The 15281-nt window shown below is 38.5% G+C and overlaps 1 protein-coding gene across 1 annotated transcript; it reads left to right on the top strand.

Annotated features, from left to right (window-relative positions):
* The first annotated feature begins 10073 nt into the window (after nt 1-10073).
* On the top strand, nt 10074-11375 carry kcnj12a (potassium inwardly rectifying channel subfamily J member 12a). The gene has a single exon (XM_020924242.1). It carries the CDS (start codon nt 10074-10076, stop codon nt 11373-11375), a length of 1302 nt encoding a protein of 433 aa, XP_020779901.1.
* The last annotated feature ends 3906 nt before the right edge of the window (nt 11376-15281 follow it).

The raw sequence follows: 15281 nt of genomic DNA, 5'->3' as shown, positions 1-15281 counted from the left end.
CTGCTCAAGTTGAACAAAAAAAAACCTATGATGAACATTTTAAAACATGTAACTTTTTTGCTGTAATTTTGAAGACACAGAATCCAGTGGTGCATTATATTAAAAAGGGGTATTTTAGTTCTATGGGGTGTTAACTGCTAACACATAACATAATCATAGATCACATGTTACCTTTCATTGTTTTGAAAATGCTATATTCACCCAAAAGAACATGTTTGATAAGTTTCAATTTCGTTTTTGATGCACTGAGTCTCCATTAAGTTTTGCACTTACTCCCCCTTCAGAGCGCTACCACAAAACAATCAGTCTCCTGCTAATGAAATTGCTGCACATTGCAAGTTTCAAATTGTTTATCAAATTATGTGTGTTTTATTATGTGTACAGTTTTGTATCATGCTTTTATATATTTATGGAGAATTGTCATGTGGGAGCATGGACGAAGGAGGCTTTTGAGCTGAGAATTGCGCAGAATCTTACAGCTAACCATAAATAGGGTTTGAATAGGGCCCGAGAGATCACAAAATTACTGAAACATGCATGGAAGACATCTAAAACCTCTTCAGGCAAGGTTTTTTTTTTTTGTTTTTTTTTTTTTTCCCCCATAAAATCCCTCAGTTCCAAAATTTGCTAAATCTATGAGGCCAAATAAAACCAACAAGACAAGGCTTGTTGTATTCCAAGGCAGTGTTTTCTTTCTTTCTCTTTACTGTTCTCACACTCTGTTTGTCTGCTACAATGTGGTAATAATAGTAAAATAAACTATCCAATCCACCAACAAACTGACCAATATTAAAACTTGCTTTAGGGGAGGTAATAATGAAATCAAAGTTAAGATGCTCATTAATAAATATCAAATGAAAAAAACCCTGTGACAGAGTACATGTAGTAGTAACACAATGGCGGCATTTGGGAGTGCTGAGATGGAGTTACAGGTGAGACAAAACCTCAGTGGGTGCAGTGGGTTTCTGGCAGGGCTGACGCAGGTATTGTCGTCTTAATAAGCGCTTCTCTCCATCACGGTGAAACAGAGACGGTTGCTCAATGTCACTTGGCACCTCTTCTTTCACACAGCCGCCGCACTGACCCCATCGGATGACATGCGGACTCCCTCACTGCTGTAACCACTATCCCGGTGGGATAATATTATGAGTGTGCGGCTTTAGGCTTCAACTGAGCAAGGTTAGCCACTTTTTGTTTGTGTCCTTGCGTCTTTATCCTGGTCGTTATATAACGATGCAAATTTGAAAGAGCTAATTATCCGATGAAGAAGTCAGTAAAGCCACGTATTAATCTCATTATATCCACTCTAATTAAAAATGTAATTTGCATTTTTATATTTACTGTTAAGTGTATTTATGTCTCCTCATTGAGCACTGTAGCACTCCAATGAAGGGTGACTTTTAATAATTTTCACACAGCCTCTAGTCTATTTCTCACTTCTTGTCCACACGCCCACAGTGAAAGCTGTTGTGGGATGATGACTTAAAAAGCTCAAAGCCAGACACAACTTAAGTAGATCGTAGGTCAGTGACACCAACTTCTAGGACTCATGGATGACCGAGAGTGTGAAATTCAAATGTGTTAACCACCGTAACAGTGACCAAAAATGCTGAATGTCCTCCCCTTACCCGGGTGTCCCTTCAAATCCGGCCTCTCTGGGGGGAACAAAGGCAGAAATGTTAGGCCTCTGCAGCCGGTGAGCGGGGGCCATTGAGCAATCTTGCCGCTGGATCGGATGCAGTGAATTAGTGTAAAGCCTCGGTAGAAAATAAAGCTGACACAACCACACGGCTATGGCAGCATTCTGAGCTCATGCCACGCAACGCCAAACCCGACATGAAAAAGTCCCACGTCAGGAACAACTAACTGATCAATGCATTCAAAGACTATTGTAGTTGTAGCTGGATGTGAAAAATGTTTCTGGGAAAAATTCAACTGACAAAACTGATGTTACTGTTAATGATTTTGATACCAAAATTGGAATACAAACTAAACAATTTTACCAAAATTGTAGTTAGATTTTAACTCTTAAAAATCATCTTAATTTCATTACAAAGAAAACGGTTTAATTTTTGTGTCAATCGTACAGCATTAACTATTCTCGGCATGTTGCCCTTCTTCACATTCAAACATCTCATGAATGGCCTTTTGCAAGCATCCCCAAAAAGCCCCTAAGCAAAAGCATATGCCTGCACAAAGCCACCATATGCCCTGTTGGTTAATTCATTTTTCCAATACCACAGCCCTATTTTTACCTTGAACCAAAGCCAACATGTTTTTGAATCTTTGTCCAGTCTTCCATATTAGGAAAATAGAAGTATTCTTTTTTTCAAGAAGAACTGTTTTTCAATTACTTTTTACATCTAATAAAAAGAATATTGAACATGAGAAGTGAAGAATGGATCAAAGAATTGCAATCTATGCAAGCACACATTTTTACTTCACCTCCACTAAAGATAAGCATGTATTTATAATGGAGACAGGCACATAGAGGACAAAGCTTAAAAAAGATTCACATTGAGAAAGATTGAGTGGGGAAGTAAGAAGGGTCAATGCACCAAAATAATGTAGTTTATGAAGCCTTTGAGAAAAAGGGTCAGTAGCTGGTAAATTTAGGGTAAAATTAGGGCTTCACTGGGCTCTGCTGCGCAGAATCGACAGATGGAAGATGAGTTCCCAGGGAGTCGGACCTGCTACAAATAGCCCTGTGTGCACACACTCTTATGAGCGCTACACATGCATGCTAACATAAAGAAAGCTAAGATAGGTTTGAACACAGATGCACAAACTCCCACACACCATCCATGAAAACAAGTGTATGTAAGGTTGGTATTCTGGACAACACACCTTCTAATGCCTTTTTTGGTATTTTGACATTCTGATTAAAATACAATTTCAGATTCTCTTTCTTAAAGTGTTTGATCTAAAAGAACTGCTATGAACTGATGAGTAATGGGTGGAACAACTGGGCAGTATAAATTGCCAAACATAAATAGTAGGATGATTTCTTCTTTTATCTCTAAAAAGATGAGCCTAATAGAGAGAAGCCAACATTTAAGATGTAATCAGTTCACACAAGACACTCAACTTGTGTCAGGAGTGACAACATCTGTTACAGCAAACTGCCAGTTTGAGATGGATTCAGATCAGCTGAATCCATCTCTAATGTTACATCACACATTTTCATTTGATGCAGTAGTAAGGTTTATAGGGGGCAACATAATATGATTACTTCTTGCAGAATTGTATGACAAAAATAATATTCTTTTAAACTCTGGTTCTCTGAAGTAGGTTAACACAATATAATACGCTAGTACGAGGCTTGACTGGAGTTTGATCACTACAGGACGAGCCCATCATCTGGGCAGGGGTCAGGGTCAGTGGAGGGAGCAGGAGGGAGTAGGAAGGAGCCAGGACATTGGATCCTGAGCCGATTAATTCCCTCACCCACAGAGTATCAGAGCAGAGGCAGACAGAAGCTTTTCTCAGCAGACCTGTCAGGTGACGATATGGTGAACCATGGACACCCCCAGCATAGAACCACGGCTCATTAGGTAATGAAGAGTCACACTGTAGGTTATAGTGTAGCATGTGAAATTTTTTAATTTTGATTGCATTTTATAACATTTATTTACCCTCCGTTAGAATGTTAATGCTATTTAAATAAGCAATGTGATAGCATGAAACGTGCATATAAAATAAGGGTTTGTTTATGAATTAGTAATGCTTCAAAGTGACCAGCCTCAAAAGGTATAAAATCCAATGCCAAACACAACAGCCTCAATGAAGCCTGAGGTGATCTAACTTACAAGATATACTTATCTGTCTGTGTTTGTCTAAGAGTCAAACAAATAACCAGTCCTCTTCAGTGCACTGACCCAGCTGGGCCCAAGAACAAGAAGGCCTTTTCACAACTGCTGGAGCTAGTGTGAATATAGCAATATCACATTCCTAATCCCTGCAGACACCAGATGAAGTTGCAAAAATTAAATGAACAGGAATTGATCCAAAAGCCTGGAATATCAGACGGATACTCTAAAAATGAAAAACAACAACAACAACAACAACAAAATGTTTATGCTCAAATTAAGGTCCTGTATCTGATTTTTACGATCTCTGAAACATAAAAACAGATGTAGTTCAGTTTGTACAGGCTCAAAGTCAATCCTCACTTTCCAAACAAATTCCTACCATCTCACCACAATGGGTTTATAATTGCTTTTCACAACCTTCTGAAGCCAGATAGGAGTCTTCCCATCACAAAATGTTAACAACAACTATCATGTTAACAGCACATCAGTCTTACTTCCTGGTTTGAGGTCAATAAAAATGATTTATAATTAGATGCAGCACACTCATTTGAACCCTGAGAGTTGCTTTTACAGTATATACCATATGTACTGGAGCAAAACAAATAGCTCTGCATTACATGAAAATACATGATTATAGCCCCTTTAAACACTCAAAAAGTACTGCCAATGATAAAGCTAAAAGCACTAAATGAACTGAGTGGAAAAATTAAGATATCAATAAGGACAAATGATTGTTGTGAGGACAAAGAACACGTCCAAATTACATTATGTCTTATAAAACAGAGACTTCCTATTGAATTATGCTGACAGGGACATTGTGATGGAGAGAGATGGGGCTGTCAACAGCAATAAATGGGCCTAGCTCCTCTGTGGTGTCAGGCCTGGTGAGACTCATTGTAAAAAGATGAAATGCCACAATCACTATCACCACAAAGAGTCTGAGACATTTATTCTTAGACTCCGCTGTATGATACATGCAAATTACACCTTGCTGCAAACTTACTTGACTTCCCACTCTGGTTTGTGTTCTTTTTATACTTGTGTGTTTTTACTAGTTGTGGGTTCTGATACAGGTACAGTGGTCCTCTTATAACCAGTAGATACCATTTCTGTGTCCTTGGGCAAGACACTTTCCCAATATAATATGAATGCGTTATGATGTGAGTGAGTGATAGATGGTATTTGGACAGGCACATTGGCAAGCGTTGCTTGCCAGTGGCCTGGCACATTTCTGTTTTTGAATCTCAGCTATACTGTATGTGTGGCTATATTAGTACTGCACAAATGTACAGAATCAATAAACAATGCATTGCAAATCTGTGGTGAAAAATAATTGAATGCACTATATGAATTAACATTTTTTAAAGGTGCCATCAGTGAAGTGAATCCTCCACTTCTCATTGGTCTGCAATGATAAAAATTTGTTATACCTGTATCCATGGGAGCAGCATCACACTTATCCCTCTCTCTGGGAGGCAATACCCTCTTATTTAAACACAGACATGCAGAGGATATATGATCTGCCACCTGTGATTATAGCGGTCTTATATAACAAGCTTGTGAATGTGTGAACCTTGTGATCTACTGTTCTTTAGACATGGTTGTGTGGAAGCCTTTACATTGTGCAGAAGCCGCCATGCTACCTGTTGCTACCACAGATTCAAATGCACTTTAAAGGGGCATTTTGGGCTCCATTAGTTGACGTTCAGTGCCAAACACAATAGCCTAGTGATGATCGCACACAGGCTACTGCAAAATCACCCTCACAAGCCTGAAATCAGAGAGGCAAAAAGAAAAGCAGACGAAAGAGAGAAAGAGAGAGAAAGGGAAAAGAGAGGGTTCCTGTGCTGATGAATCATTAGTGATAAAGCTGGTGCTGAGCCAGTTCTGCTGTATTTAGAAATTTCTCACTCCTTCAGCCTTCTCCCGTACTAATTGTCATCTCTTTTAGTGTTTGACAGATGACAGCCTCTCACTGTAAGGTTGTGAGAGTCATCTATGTGAATGTCAAACTTCACGGGAGCTGCTAATGTAACCGCTGCAGCAACAGGGAGCAGAAACACCTGTTAGCCTGCATTAAAAACATAATATATGATATTATGAAATCTACTCATAGCTTATAAAGAGCAGAGAGAGCCTTGGTATTTTCATTTCCACAAAGTGTCTTATTGAGAACAGGCTGTCATATTCACAGACTCATGTCCTCAGGTTAAATGCTGTTGATTAGTTGTTGGTGACAAGTGTGAAAGGCAGGAGTCTGTACAGAGATACAGCAGCTGGCAGCAGCATGGACCAGCAGAAACACAGAGCTCCATTACCTACGTCAGAGGTCAATCAGAGCCTTGAGGGGCTGACCCAGTCTTGTGGTCAGTGTGACACTCCACTGGGTAATAAACAAAAGCTCTCTCTTAAGCCTTGATTAAGGGTAACCCTATGAGGTCAATTATGTTATGTATATTATGTTTTACTATATCTATCTATATCTATATCTATATCTATATCTATATCTATCTATCTATATATATATATATATATATATATATATATATATATATATATATATATATATATATATATATATATATATATATAAATATATAAATAATCTTAGCAAAAATATTGGTCAATTGGTCAAAAAGCTTTGGCAATTTTTATTATTTTTTTAATTATTTGTATTTATGTTGATATATTGATATGAAAAGACAAATCTTTCAAATACTTACTTAAAAAACATACATCTAATCTTGTTGATTAGATGTATGTTTGTTATGTATGTTTTATGTAAAAGTTGTAGAAAACAGGTAGTACCATCATGCGAGCAACAGAGAGAGAAGGAGGCTGCAAATGACAGCCTCTGTGACACTATGGAGAGGGAGGGAAGAGGGAGGAAGAACTCGTCGGTGTGAGAGAGGGAGAGAGAGAGAGAGGGAGAGAGAGAGAGACATACTCTCCAACTAGATCGAATTGCAAAGGACTGATATAGAGATAGAGAGAGCTGTACTCAAAAGTGCTAGGGAAGTATTCATCAGTTTAATGAAAATGACCAAGCACTTTCAGAACAATTAGTACCAAAAGACTGTGAAGATGGAGCTATAACAACCTATTTTTTTACCCGGATCACACTTTTTTCTTAATAGCCAGAGGTTTTACTGATGCTTCCTACAAAGCAGTAACAATGAAGACATGTAAAAGAGGCTGCGTGTCTCGGGGTTAAAGCGATGGAGTGGTTTACACAGTTTTGGTGTAACATGTGAAGACGGAGCAGTGGTGGCGGCCGAAGCAAAGAATGCCTCAGTTTGGTTAACGCGGACGCAGAGAGAGAAGAAACTATTGTTAAGTTGTGCTTTCTCAGGAGCAACAAATATTACAGGTAAGGGTAACTGAACCAATATCAGATGGAGAGCTTCCTAAATAAGAAAGAATCAAATAAAAGAAGGATTGTTTAGGTTGACATGGACACCAAAATAATATCTACAGTAAGGTCTTTATAAAAGTAGGGGTGATATTGTGTTTTGCAAGTGTAAGCATGAGTTTTTTGAAGAATCCCACCACAGCAAGATTTTAAACAAGTCAAGAAGCAAGTTAATTAAGAATGAAATATGTCAAAGTGGTACTGCAATTCTATTTTGTGCAAATGATGTGGTTGTTTAGTGAGACATCTAATCTGGTCTCATCCACAGTGTCTTATCAATTGAACACATAAAATAATTGTAATATATAAATTGTTAAGAGTTATCAGTATTTTGGAAATGCCAGAAAGAATTGTAGTACATCAACTAATCACAAGCACAGTGAATCAATCAGCAACTGCACTGAATGTAACACAAAACCAGAGGACAGGTATGAATAAATACACTGCTCTGTCCATCAGCGCACTAAGAGAATCCTTGATGTCAAAGATGAAGAGGACACAGATTATGCAGCATTGTCTGTTAATTCAATGACCCCAACCTGCTTTTATCTTGGCTTAGTTAGTTTACTTTGATTCAATCTGTTCACAAATAGATGTGTACAGAAAACTCAAAAAAACATATTTAAGATACACGATACCCCTTATAGTAATACAAATTGATGAAGCATTCAAAATGTTGCATGTAATATGTGTGATTAAGCCTTAACAAAGGAGTGTAAGTAATTAAAAACAAACACAAAAAAGATGAAAAAGCCGAGTGAAGCATTTGCCTGTGCGAATGATCAATCAATGGCACACAGGTGTGTGAACAGTGGAAAGGCTACAGGTGCAGCAAGTAGACTCTGCTGAGTATACAGCTGTAATGACAGTGGAAGAGGCTGACTCAGACCTCTACCAATCTCTCCACCTCATCACCTGGGACTGCATGGTTGCACAGTCCACGGCACACACTCCTACTTCTTATCATTGCAATTTCAATGTTTAACTCTAAACGATAAACTCACATGGCACATTAAAATGCCCATCTGCATGGTTAAGTGGTGTGTCTTTCTATAGGAAAATACCTGTAGGTTACTTGAGAGCAGACAGGTTGCGTGTGGTGAACTATAGGAAAATACAATGACATTCGAGCCTGTGTTCCTCTTAACAATGGCCCTGGGAGGTGGGCAGGGACCGCAGTGGTACAGCTCAGTTTCCCTGTTTGTCTTTAGATGAGCTCCTCTCTCTTCTCTCATCTCATTGTTTTTGTTAATTCCTTCACTCATTTCGCACATTGAATTATTCACTCTATTCATCCTTAACTGCCTGACAAAAACAGGACAACAAAAGTACCTAAAAGCACCTATGTTATATTATGGTCTGTGGTGTTGTTAGAGCAATGGTTTTTATTTTTAACCTGACTGAAATACTACAAACCCAACAGTAGATAAGCGACATATTATTATTATAATTATATTATGCATTACATGCATGAGCTTTGATAGGGACAACAGTCTTTACATTTGATTACTTACTCCCACAGAACAGGACACTTACCTAATGACCTGAGGGCATTGTAACATCTCATATTTCACTCTATTGATGAGACATGATGCTGCGTTGCAATGATATAATAGGGATTTAGCACTGTGGTTGTGGTGCTGTGGTTGTTTGTCCTGTTAGGGTCAAGATATTAAGTGAAACAATGAGGCAAAAAGCAAGCCTAAGATTAAACTCTTACATAACCAAGTCAGTTTGTTTAGACATTATGTTACCTGCTACTAAGCTTATGTGTGTATATGCCACAGTTTCTTCTGCACTAGCAATGGTTAACACTTGTGTGGTCACACATGTGCACAGTTGTTATCAGAGTCTTGCGCTTGCTAATTCAGGAAAAACAGCTGCACACCTTTGGGAAGTTGAAAAAGTGCAAAAATCTAAAAATAGCATTTTAGCTACAGTACATTTTCCCAGAGCAGTTGTGAGTCAGATCCCAGTGGGGCACATGTAGCCATCATGAGGTAATAAGGTGGACAACTGTAGTAAACTTTCACCTGAGACACAGAAATAGGATGTGTGGCGGACAGAGGGGCACCTGGGACCAAAAAGCAGTCAGGGCAGGACCAAGGCAAACACTATGAACTCTCGCACATCATGGACTCACAAATAAACACCTTGTATGTTAGGACAACCTTACAAAACGAAACACCATAAGGACCAAGTATATAGGGCAATTTACAGGCCCCAGAAAATGATTAATCACTAATCATTCTACAGAACGGGGACACATTTTATAAGGTACATGCAAGTCCTCACACAGTGAGTGTATTAGTCCAAAATACATTTCGAATAACCCTAACCAAAACTCTAACAATATTGTTAAAGGGAACTCAACTTAAATTCAATAGAAAATATGGCAGGTCATTATTAATAAACAGGGTGTCAGCATATACAAATGCAGTGTATACTGTGGACTGTCTCCATCATCTGAAAGAAAGGAGAGAAACTGTCATGTGCCTGAAGAGGATCAGTTGGAGGCCAGTACTTCACTAATGCAACTGACATGAAAAGACACAAGTGCCCTTCATGAAGAGTAATTGTGTTTCAGTGTTTAATGTTTAAATTGGACATGAGAAAGGGAGATAAACAATCACGCAATAATCAAATTTATCAATGTAAAAAGAGAAGTTAAGATTAGACATGTGACAGCAGGGCATAAGTTAGTGAACGATGAATACATAAGCTGCATATATCACTCATGTTTGTCCTTTCCTGACTTTGTATAGGGCCAGGATTAAAGCGGTGTGTGTGAGGAAATGCAGCTCAGACTGTGATCCTGCTGCTAGGGGCTTCGGTCACACACCAGGAGCATGAGTGTGGGCCGCATCAACCGCTACAGCATTGTGTCGTCTGAGGAAGAGGGCCTGCGCCTCAGTACCATGCATGGTATGAATGGCTTTGGAAACGGCAAGATCCACACACGCCGAAAGTGCCGCAATCGCTTTGTCAAGAAAAATGGCCAGTGCAACGTGCAGTTCGCCAACATGGACGACAAATCCCAGCGCTACATGGCAGACATCTTCACAACATGTGTGGACATTCGCTGGCGTTGGATGCTGGTAATATTTACTCTGGTGTTTGTGGTCTCATGGTTGGCTTTTGGTGTAGCATTCTGGGTTATTGCATTATTACATGGAGATTTGGATAATCCTGCAGGAGATGACAACTTTACTCCATGTGTGCTACAGGTCAATGGATTTGTGGCTGCATTTTTATTTTCAATTGAAACACAATCTACAATTGGCTATGGCTACCGTTGTGTGACAGAGGAATGCCCAGTGGCTGTCTTTATGGTGGTATTTCAGTCAATCGTTGGCTGCATCATTGACTGTTTTATGATTGGCGCCATCATGGCCAAGATGGCAAGACCTAAAAAGCGAGCAGAAACTCTTTTGTTCAGCCACAATGCAGTTATTGCCATGCGGGATGGAAAACTGTGCCTCATGTGGAGAGTAGGGAACCTTCGCAAAAGCCACATAGTGGAGGCACACGTGCGAGCACAGCTGATCAAGCCTCGGGTCACAGAGGAGGGAGAGTACATCCCTTTGGACCAAATAGACATCAATGTAGGATTTGACAAAGGTCTGGACAGGATCTTTTTGGTTTCTCCAATAACCATTCTCCATGAGATTGATGAAGAAAGTCCACTGTTTGGGATCAGCCAACAGGACCTGGAGTCAGCAGACTTTGAGATTGTAGTTATCTTGGAGGGTATGGTGGAAGCCACTGCCATGACCACTCAGGCACGCAGCTCATATTTGGCCTCTGAGGTCCTGTGGGGTCACAGGTTTGAGCCTGTTCTGTTTGAGGAGAAGAGTGTGTATAAGGTGGATTACTCACACTTTCATAAAACCTATGAGGTGCCGTCCACCCCTCGCTGCAGTGCCAAGGATATGGTAGAGAACAAATACCTGGTCCCTAACTCAAACTCTTTCTGTTATGAAAATGAGTTGGCCTTCCTCAACCGTGAAGAGGAGGAGGAGGAAGTGGGAGGTGGAAGCAGACCACTAGCAAACCTCAGTCCAGACAGAAACAGCCGGCATGAATTTGAACGATTACAAGCCACCAGGCCACTAGACCAGCGATCATATCGCAGAGAATCAGAAATATGACCCAGGACTGACCTCTGAGGCTAAGATGCAGAACAATGCAAGGTGCCATATGAAAGAAAGACTAGTACTATGATAAAGGTATAAAGTAAAATGAAATTACATGCAAAGAACTGTCAAAACAGTACACAGATTAAAGGAATGTCTTCAGATAAGGAAAAGGTGGACTACAAGACTACTTCCTTCATAGAAACTTGAATCTTTTTTGACAATGTCATTGTTTGGGGCGGGAAGTCATAGAGCTATATTCAGAAATTCTTTATTAAGAAATTTTAGGTGTAAATAAATGGCTTAGATAACTTGTTTTGTGTGCGGTATCAGTTTCCAAAAAAATTTAATCACATAGTAAATATATTTTACATTTTCTGCAGAGTATTGAAGAACACGTAACTCATTCATGTTCTTCTTATATTGCTGTTAGGGTTTTAGTGAAAGAGAAATAAAACAAAGCAATGCATTTAGATGCAATGATGAGCCATGATACAACCCTTCCCTGCAACATTATACTCCAAAATCAACTGAACTGAACTATAATTTTCCAGTACTTACAAGTTGCTTTCAATTCCACAGCTAAAATGAAAAGCACAGACCTTGTCTGGCTATTCAACCGACTGTTGAGTTACTGCTAAAAATAGTACAGAGCAACCACTTTCATTTAAGGCAATACTAGACAGAAATGTTAGTTTTATGTTCCATTTCCTTTAAAACTCAAACTATGCATGTTTTAAACTAAATAAATGCGGAAACTCACTCTGATCTGACACACTTTGTTCTGTATGAACAATGCTAAATTTGAGGACAGCAAATTCTCAAACTTGCTCACTTGAATACATCAAATACAGCAGCCTCAAATATTAGCAATACATTAAATGGTGAGATAACACAAAAAGATGAGACACTACCAGTGTTTCAAAATAAGCAATACACTAAAAAACAAATATATGCTTCTTTTCAGGACAGAATTTTTGGAAATGTTTCTTTCACATTTTACATATTGTACGAGTCATACTGTAACTGTACAGTATCTCCAGTATTTCTCAACCACTGGATACCAAAGTTATAAATATACACAGAGCACATGTTTAATTTAATGAGTTAATATTGTAATTGAATTAAATATATAATATAAGATCTAACTTTCAGTTCCTCCTAAGTTTTCTTACAATTCATCTTTCTGTAAAGACTATATTTATGAATACAGTTTAAACTGGTTATAAAAATTCTAGACTAATGTAAACTTAATCTGTGTGATGACTGATTGTAAAAGCTTGACTATAAAATCCCAGCATGTAAATGCAAAGTCACATATCATTGGTAGCCTCCTTAAGTTATTCCTTTTTTAATAAACTAGCAAACTAAATGTTACTACAAATAATCTGATTGTGTGTATGAAGAAAGAAAAGAGGGTAAATTAAGAACCATAAAATGGTTGTAATGTTGGTCACAATGACTGATATTTTCATAAGTAACTTCACCCATATGATGCTACATATTCTTTTAATGACTTTTTTTAGCTCTTTCTAGTATGAAGTAAAATAGCTTTTTTAGTGAGACTGCTCTGACCGACACAAAACTTGTATTATGCTAATTACCTTCTGGGAAGGTTGTGCACACTGGTGTGTTATTCATGAAGTTTTGGTGGAAACAGAACTGAAATCTTTGTCCTGAGCAGCAGAACTGAACTGTTTCTGTGGCAATATTGCCACTTGAGCCTTTAAAATGAAACCTTATCTAATCATATGCTCATTGTAAACACAGATTATAAATGAATGATGCAGTAAAGGTATAAAACTGCTTATTTTTATATAAAGAAAATTTTTGATAGATGGGAATGAATGCACACGTTATGAAGTGATTACTGAGAAGCAGAAATGTAAACATTTTGGCACCGCCATTTTCAAATAAACATGTATTTCTCTTAAAGGGATGATTGGAATAACTTTTGACCTCTGTAGAAGTCTTCCTATGTCCAGAATAATATCTGCTGGACTTCTTTTCTCATTTAAATGACTTAATTAAAAAGCTATTCAAACTGTTTTGGAGTTTGTCGTTAATAACAAAACACAGTTGCTCACCGGTGTGAGGTGAATGTGAAATCATTAAAGCCCCTCGCCACCTTAGGGTGATCTAATCATGTGATCAGAGAAGGAGCTGCGGTCATGCATCATCATGAGTCCTGGGTCACTACAGGAGCAACACTCATGTCACCTCCTCTAGGAGACTCCAGTGCAGAGCCAATTATTCAAGAAGCCTCATCAATTAATCACTGCAACACTCTAGCCACTGTGAGGCTAGGGCCCTTCATCAGATCAATGAGGGACCATTACTTCACTGTTCTTATTTCTCTCTGAGAGATGACCACAGCCCAGACCTGAATAGAATAATGTGTTTAAATGAGTAGTTGGGAAGAAATTTTAAAAACACTCCAGATGTACATACCAGTGCATAGATTTAAAAAGTGTATTACAGGCTAAAACCTGACATGGCCAAAAATGCCAGTTTAAAGGTGCCGGCTGGACATCACAGTGAGTGACAGATGCAGCATTACGGAAAAGAAAGGAAGGGATAGGTACAGGGTGGGCTGAGCTCAGAGAATAGGTCTCAGCACAAACGCACACTGGAATCAGAGCAGCACAACAAGAAACTTTAGTTATGTTGCAAATCTATGCGTGGCTTGATATTACAAACCGAAAGTCAATTTCAACTTTTAATTTTTCAGGTTAAGAAACTGGTGCATGATTTACAGATGATAGGGTGAATTTCGTTACTGAAATTACCAGTTCGTGTTTTTCTTGTGCAAATTTACAATAAACTAACTAAAGGCTACTAATCCAATCAGTGGATTAATTGAAAGCATTTCAGCATTTTCACACTGACGCCTAAGAAACCCTGATAGAGAGTTGTAATGTAACTCAGTGGTTGAACTCACGTTGCAGCTGGGGCATAAGAGTAGACACAAGAGACAGATACATATATAACAGTTCTTTGGGATACTATTATATTATATATAAATCGCACAACAAAATTAACATTCATAATCCCTTGGGACGGTCCCTTCTGTGTTGTGCCACAGAACAGTTGATTGAGCCACCTGAGGTTGTCGCTCACACATTCATTCACATTCACAAAAAGGCAGCACACTCACCCAACTGCTCTGGTCTAATGAGTTCACCAAGAAGTGACCTTTGAGAAATGCTTGCTTTCAGAAGATGAGGACAGACATGTTTCTGACTGTATGGCACCAATCAGCTGTAAAGGCAGAAAAAAATTAATAAAAAACAAAGTCCTTATTCAACATTGGGTTCATCTATTGTCAGCATTGATTTTAATACTGACCACATGTCTCTCCTTGTATCGAGGCATGTGATTTATTGGAATACAACAAAATGAATGTATTATTTTATTAAGTTGATATTAACTCAAAGTGGCAGGTTTACATTTTAAAAATAATTTAAATGTTGTGTTGAAAAACATGAAATCAGTGTTGCCTAATCTTTAGCAAAAAAACATAACTGTGTATTTTGATATTTAATAAGAGGTTGTCGGCTTCCATTGTTAAGCCCTATTTTTAAATGCTGGGCCAAACTCCCTGTATTCTGGGGTCTTTATGACAGTCAAATGAGGAGAAATTGTGCTAAGGGGGCTATATTAAGCTCTTCAGTTTCAAGCAGCCTGAAGCTCATTGACCAATATACCCCCCATTCTGAAGTCCTGTGAGAGAAGCTGGTGTTTCAAATCCAACTGTTCAGTGGCATTACAACTGATTAAGTTAATAAACACTTCATTATCTATAAATCTGTCTCTAGGGATCCCAAATTACATAAGGCTGCATCATATGCACTCTAATTACAAACAAGTCAGTACTGTATCTTTCATACATTCCTAATACCTCTAATTTACAGAGAATGA

The sequence above is a fragment of the Boleophthalmus pectinirostris genome, unplaced genomic scaffold (genome assembly GCF_026225935.1).
Source record: "Boleophthalmus pectinirostris isolate CB_2022bp ecotype Guang Dong unplaced genomic scaffold, ASM2622593v1 HiC_scaffold_14, whole genome shotgun sequence".
Lineage (NCBI taxonomy): Eukaryota > Metazoa > Chordata > Actinopteri > Gobiiformes > Gobiidae > Boleophthalmus > Boleophthalmus pectinirostris.
This window is presented reverse-complemented; position numbering and strand designations above follow the sequence as displayed.

Bases quoted from the DNA above. Each gene is read 5' to 3' on its own strand.
- kcnj12a (XM_020924242.1), top strand. From the start codon at position 10,074: ATGAGTGTGGGCCGCATCAACCGCTACAGCATTGTGTCGTCTGAGGAA.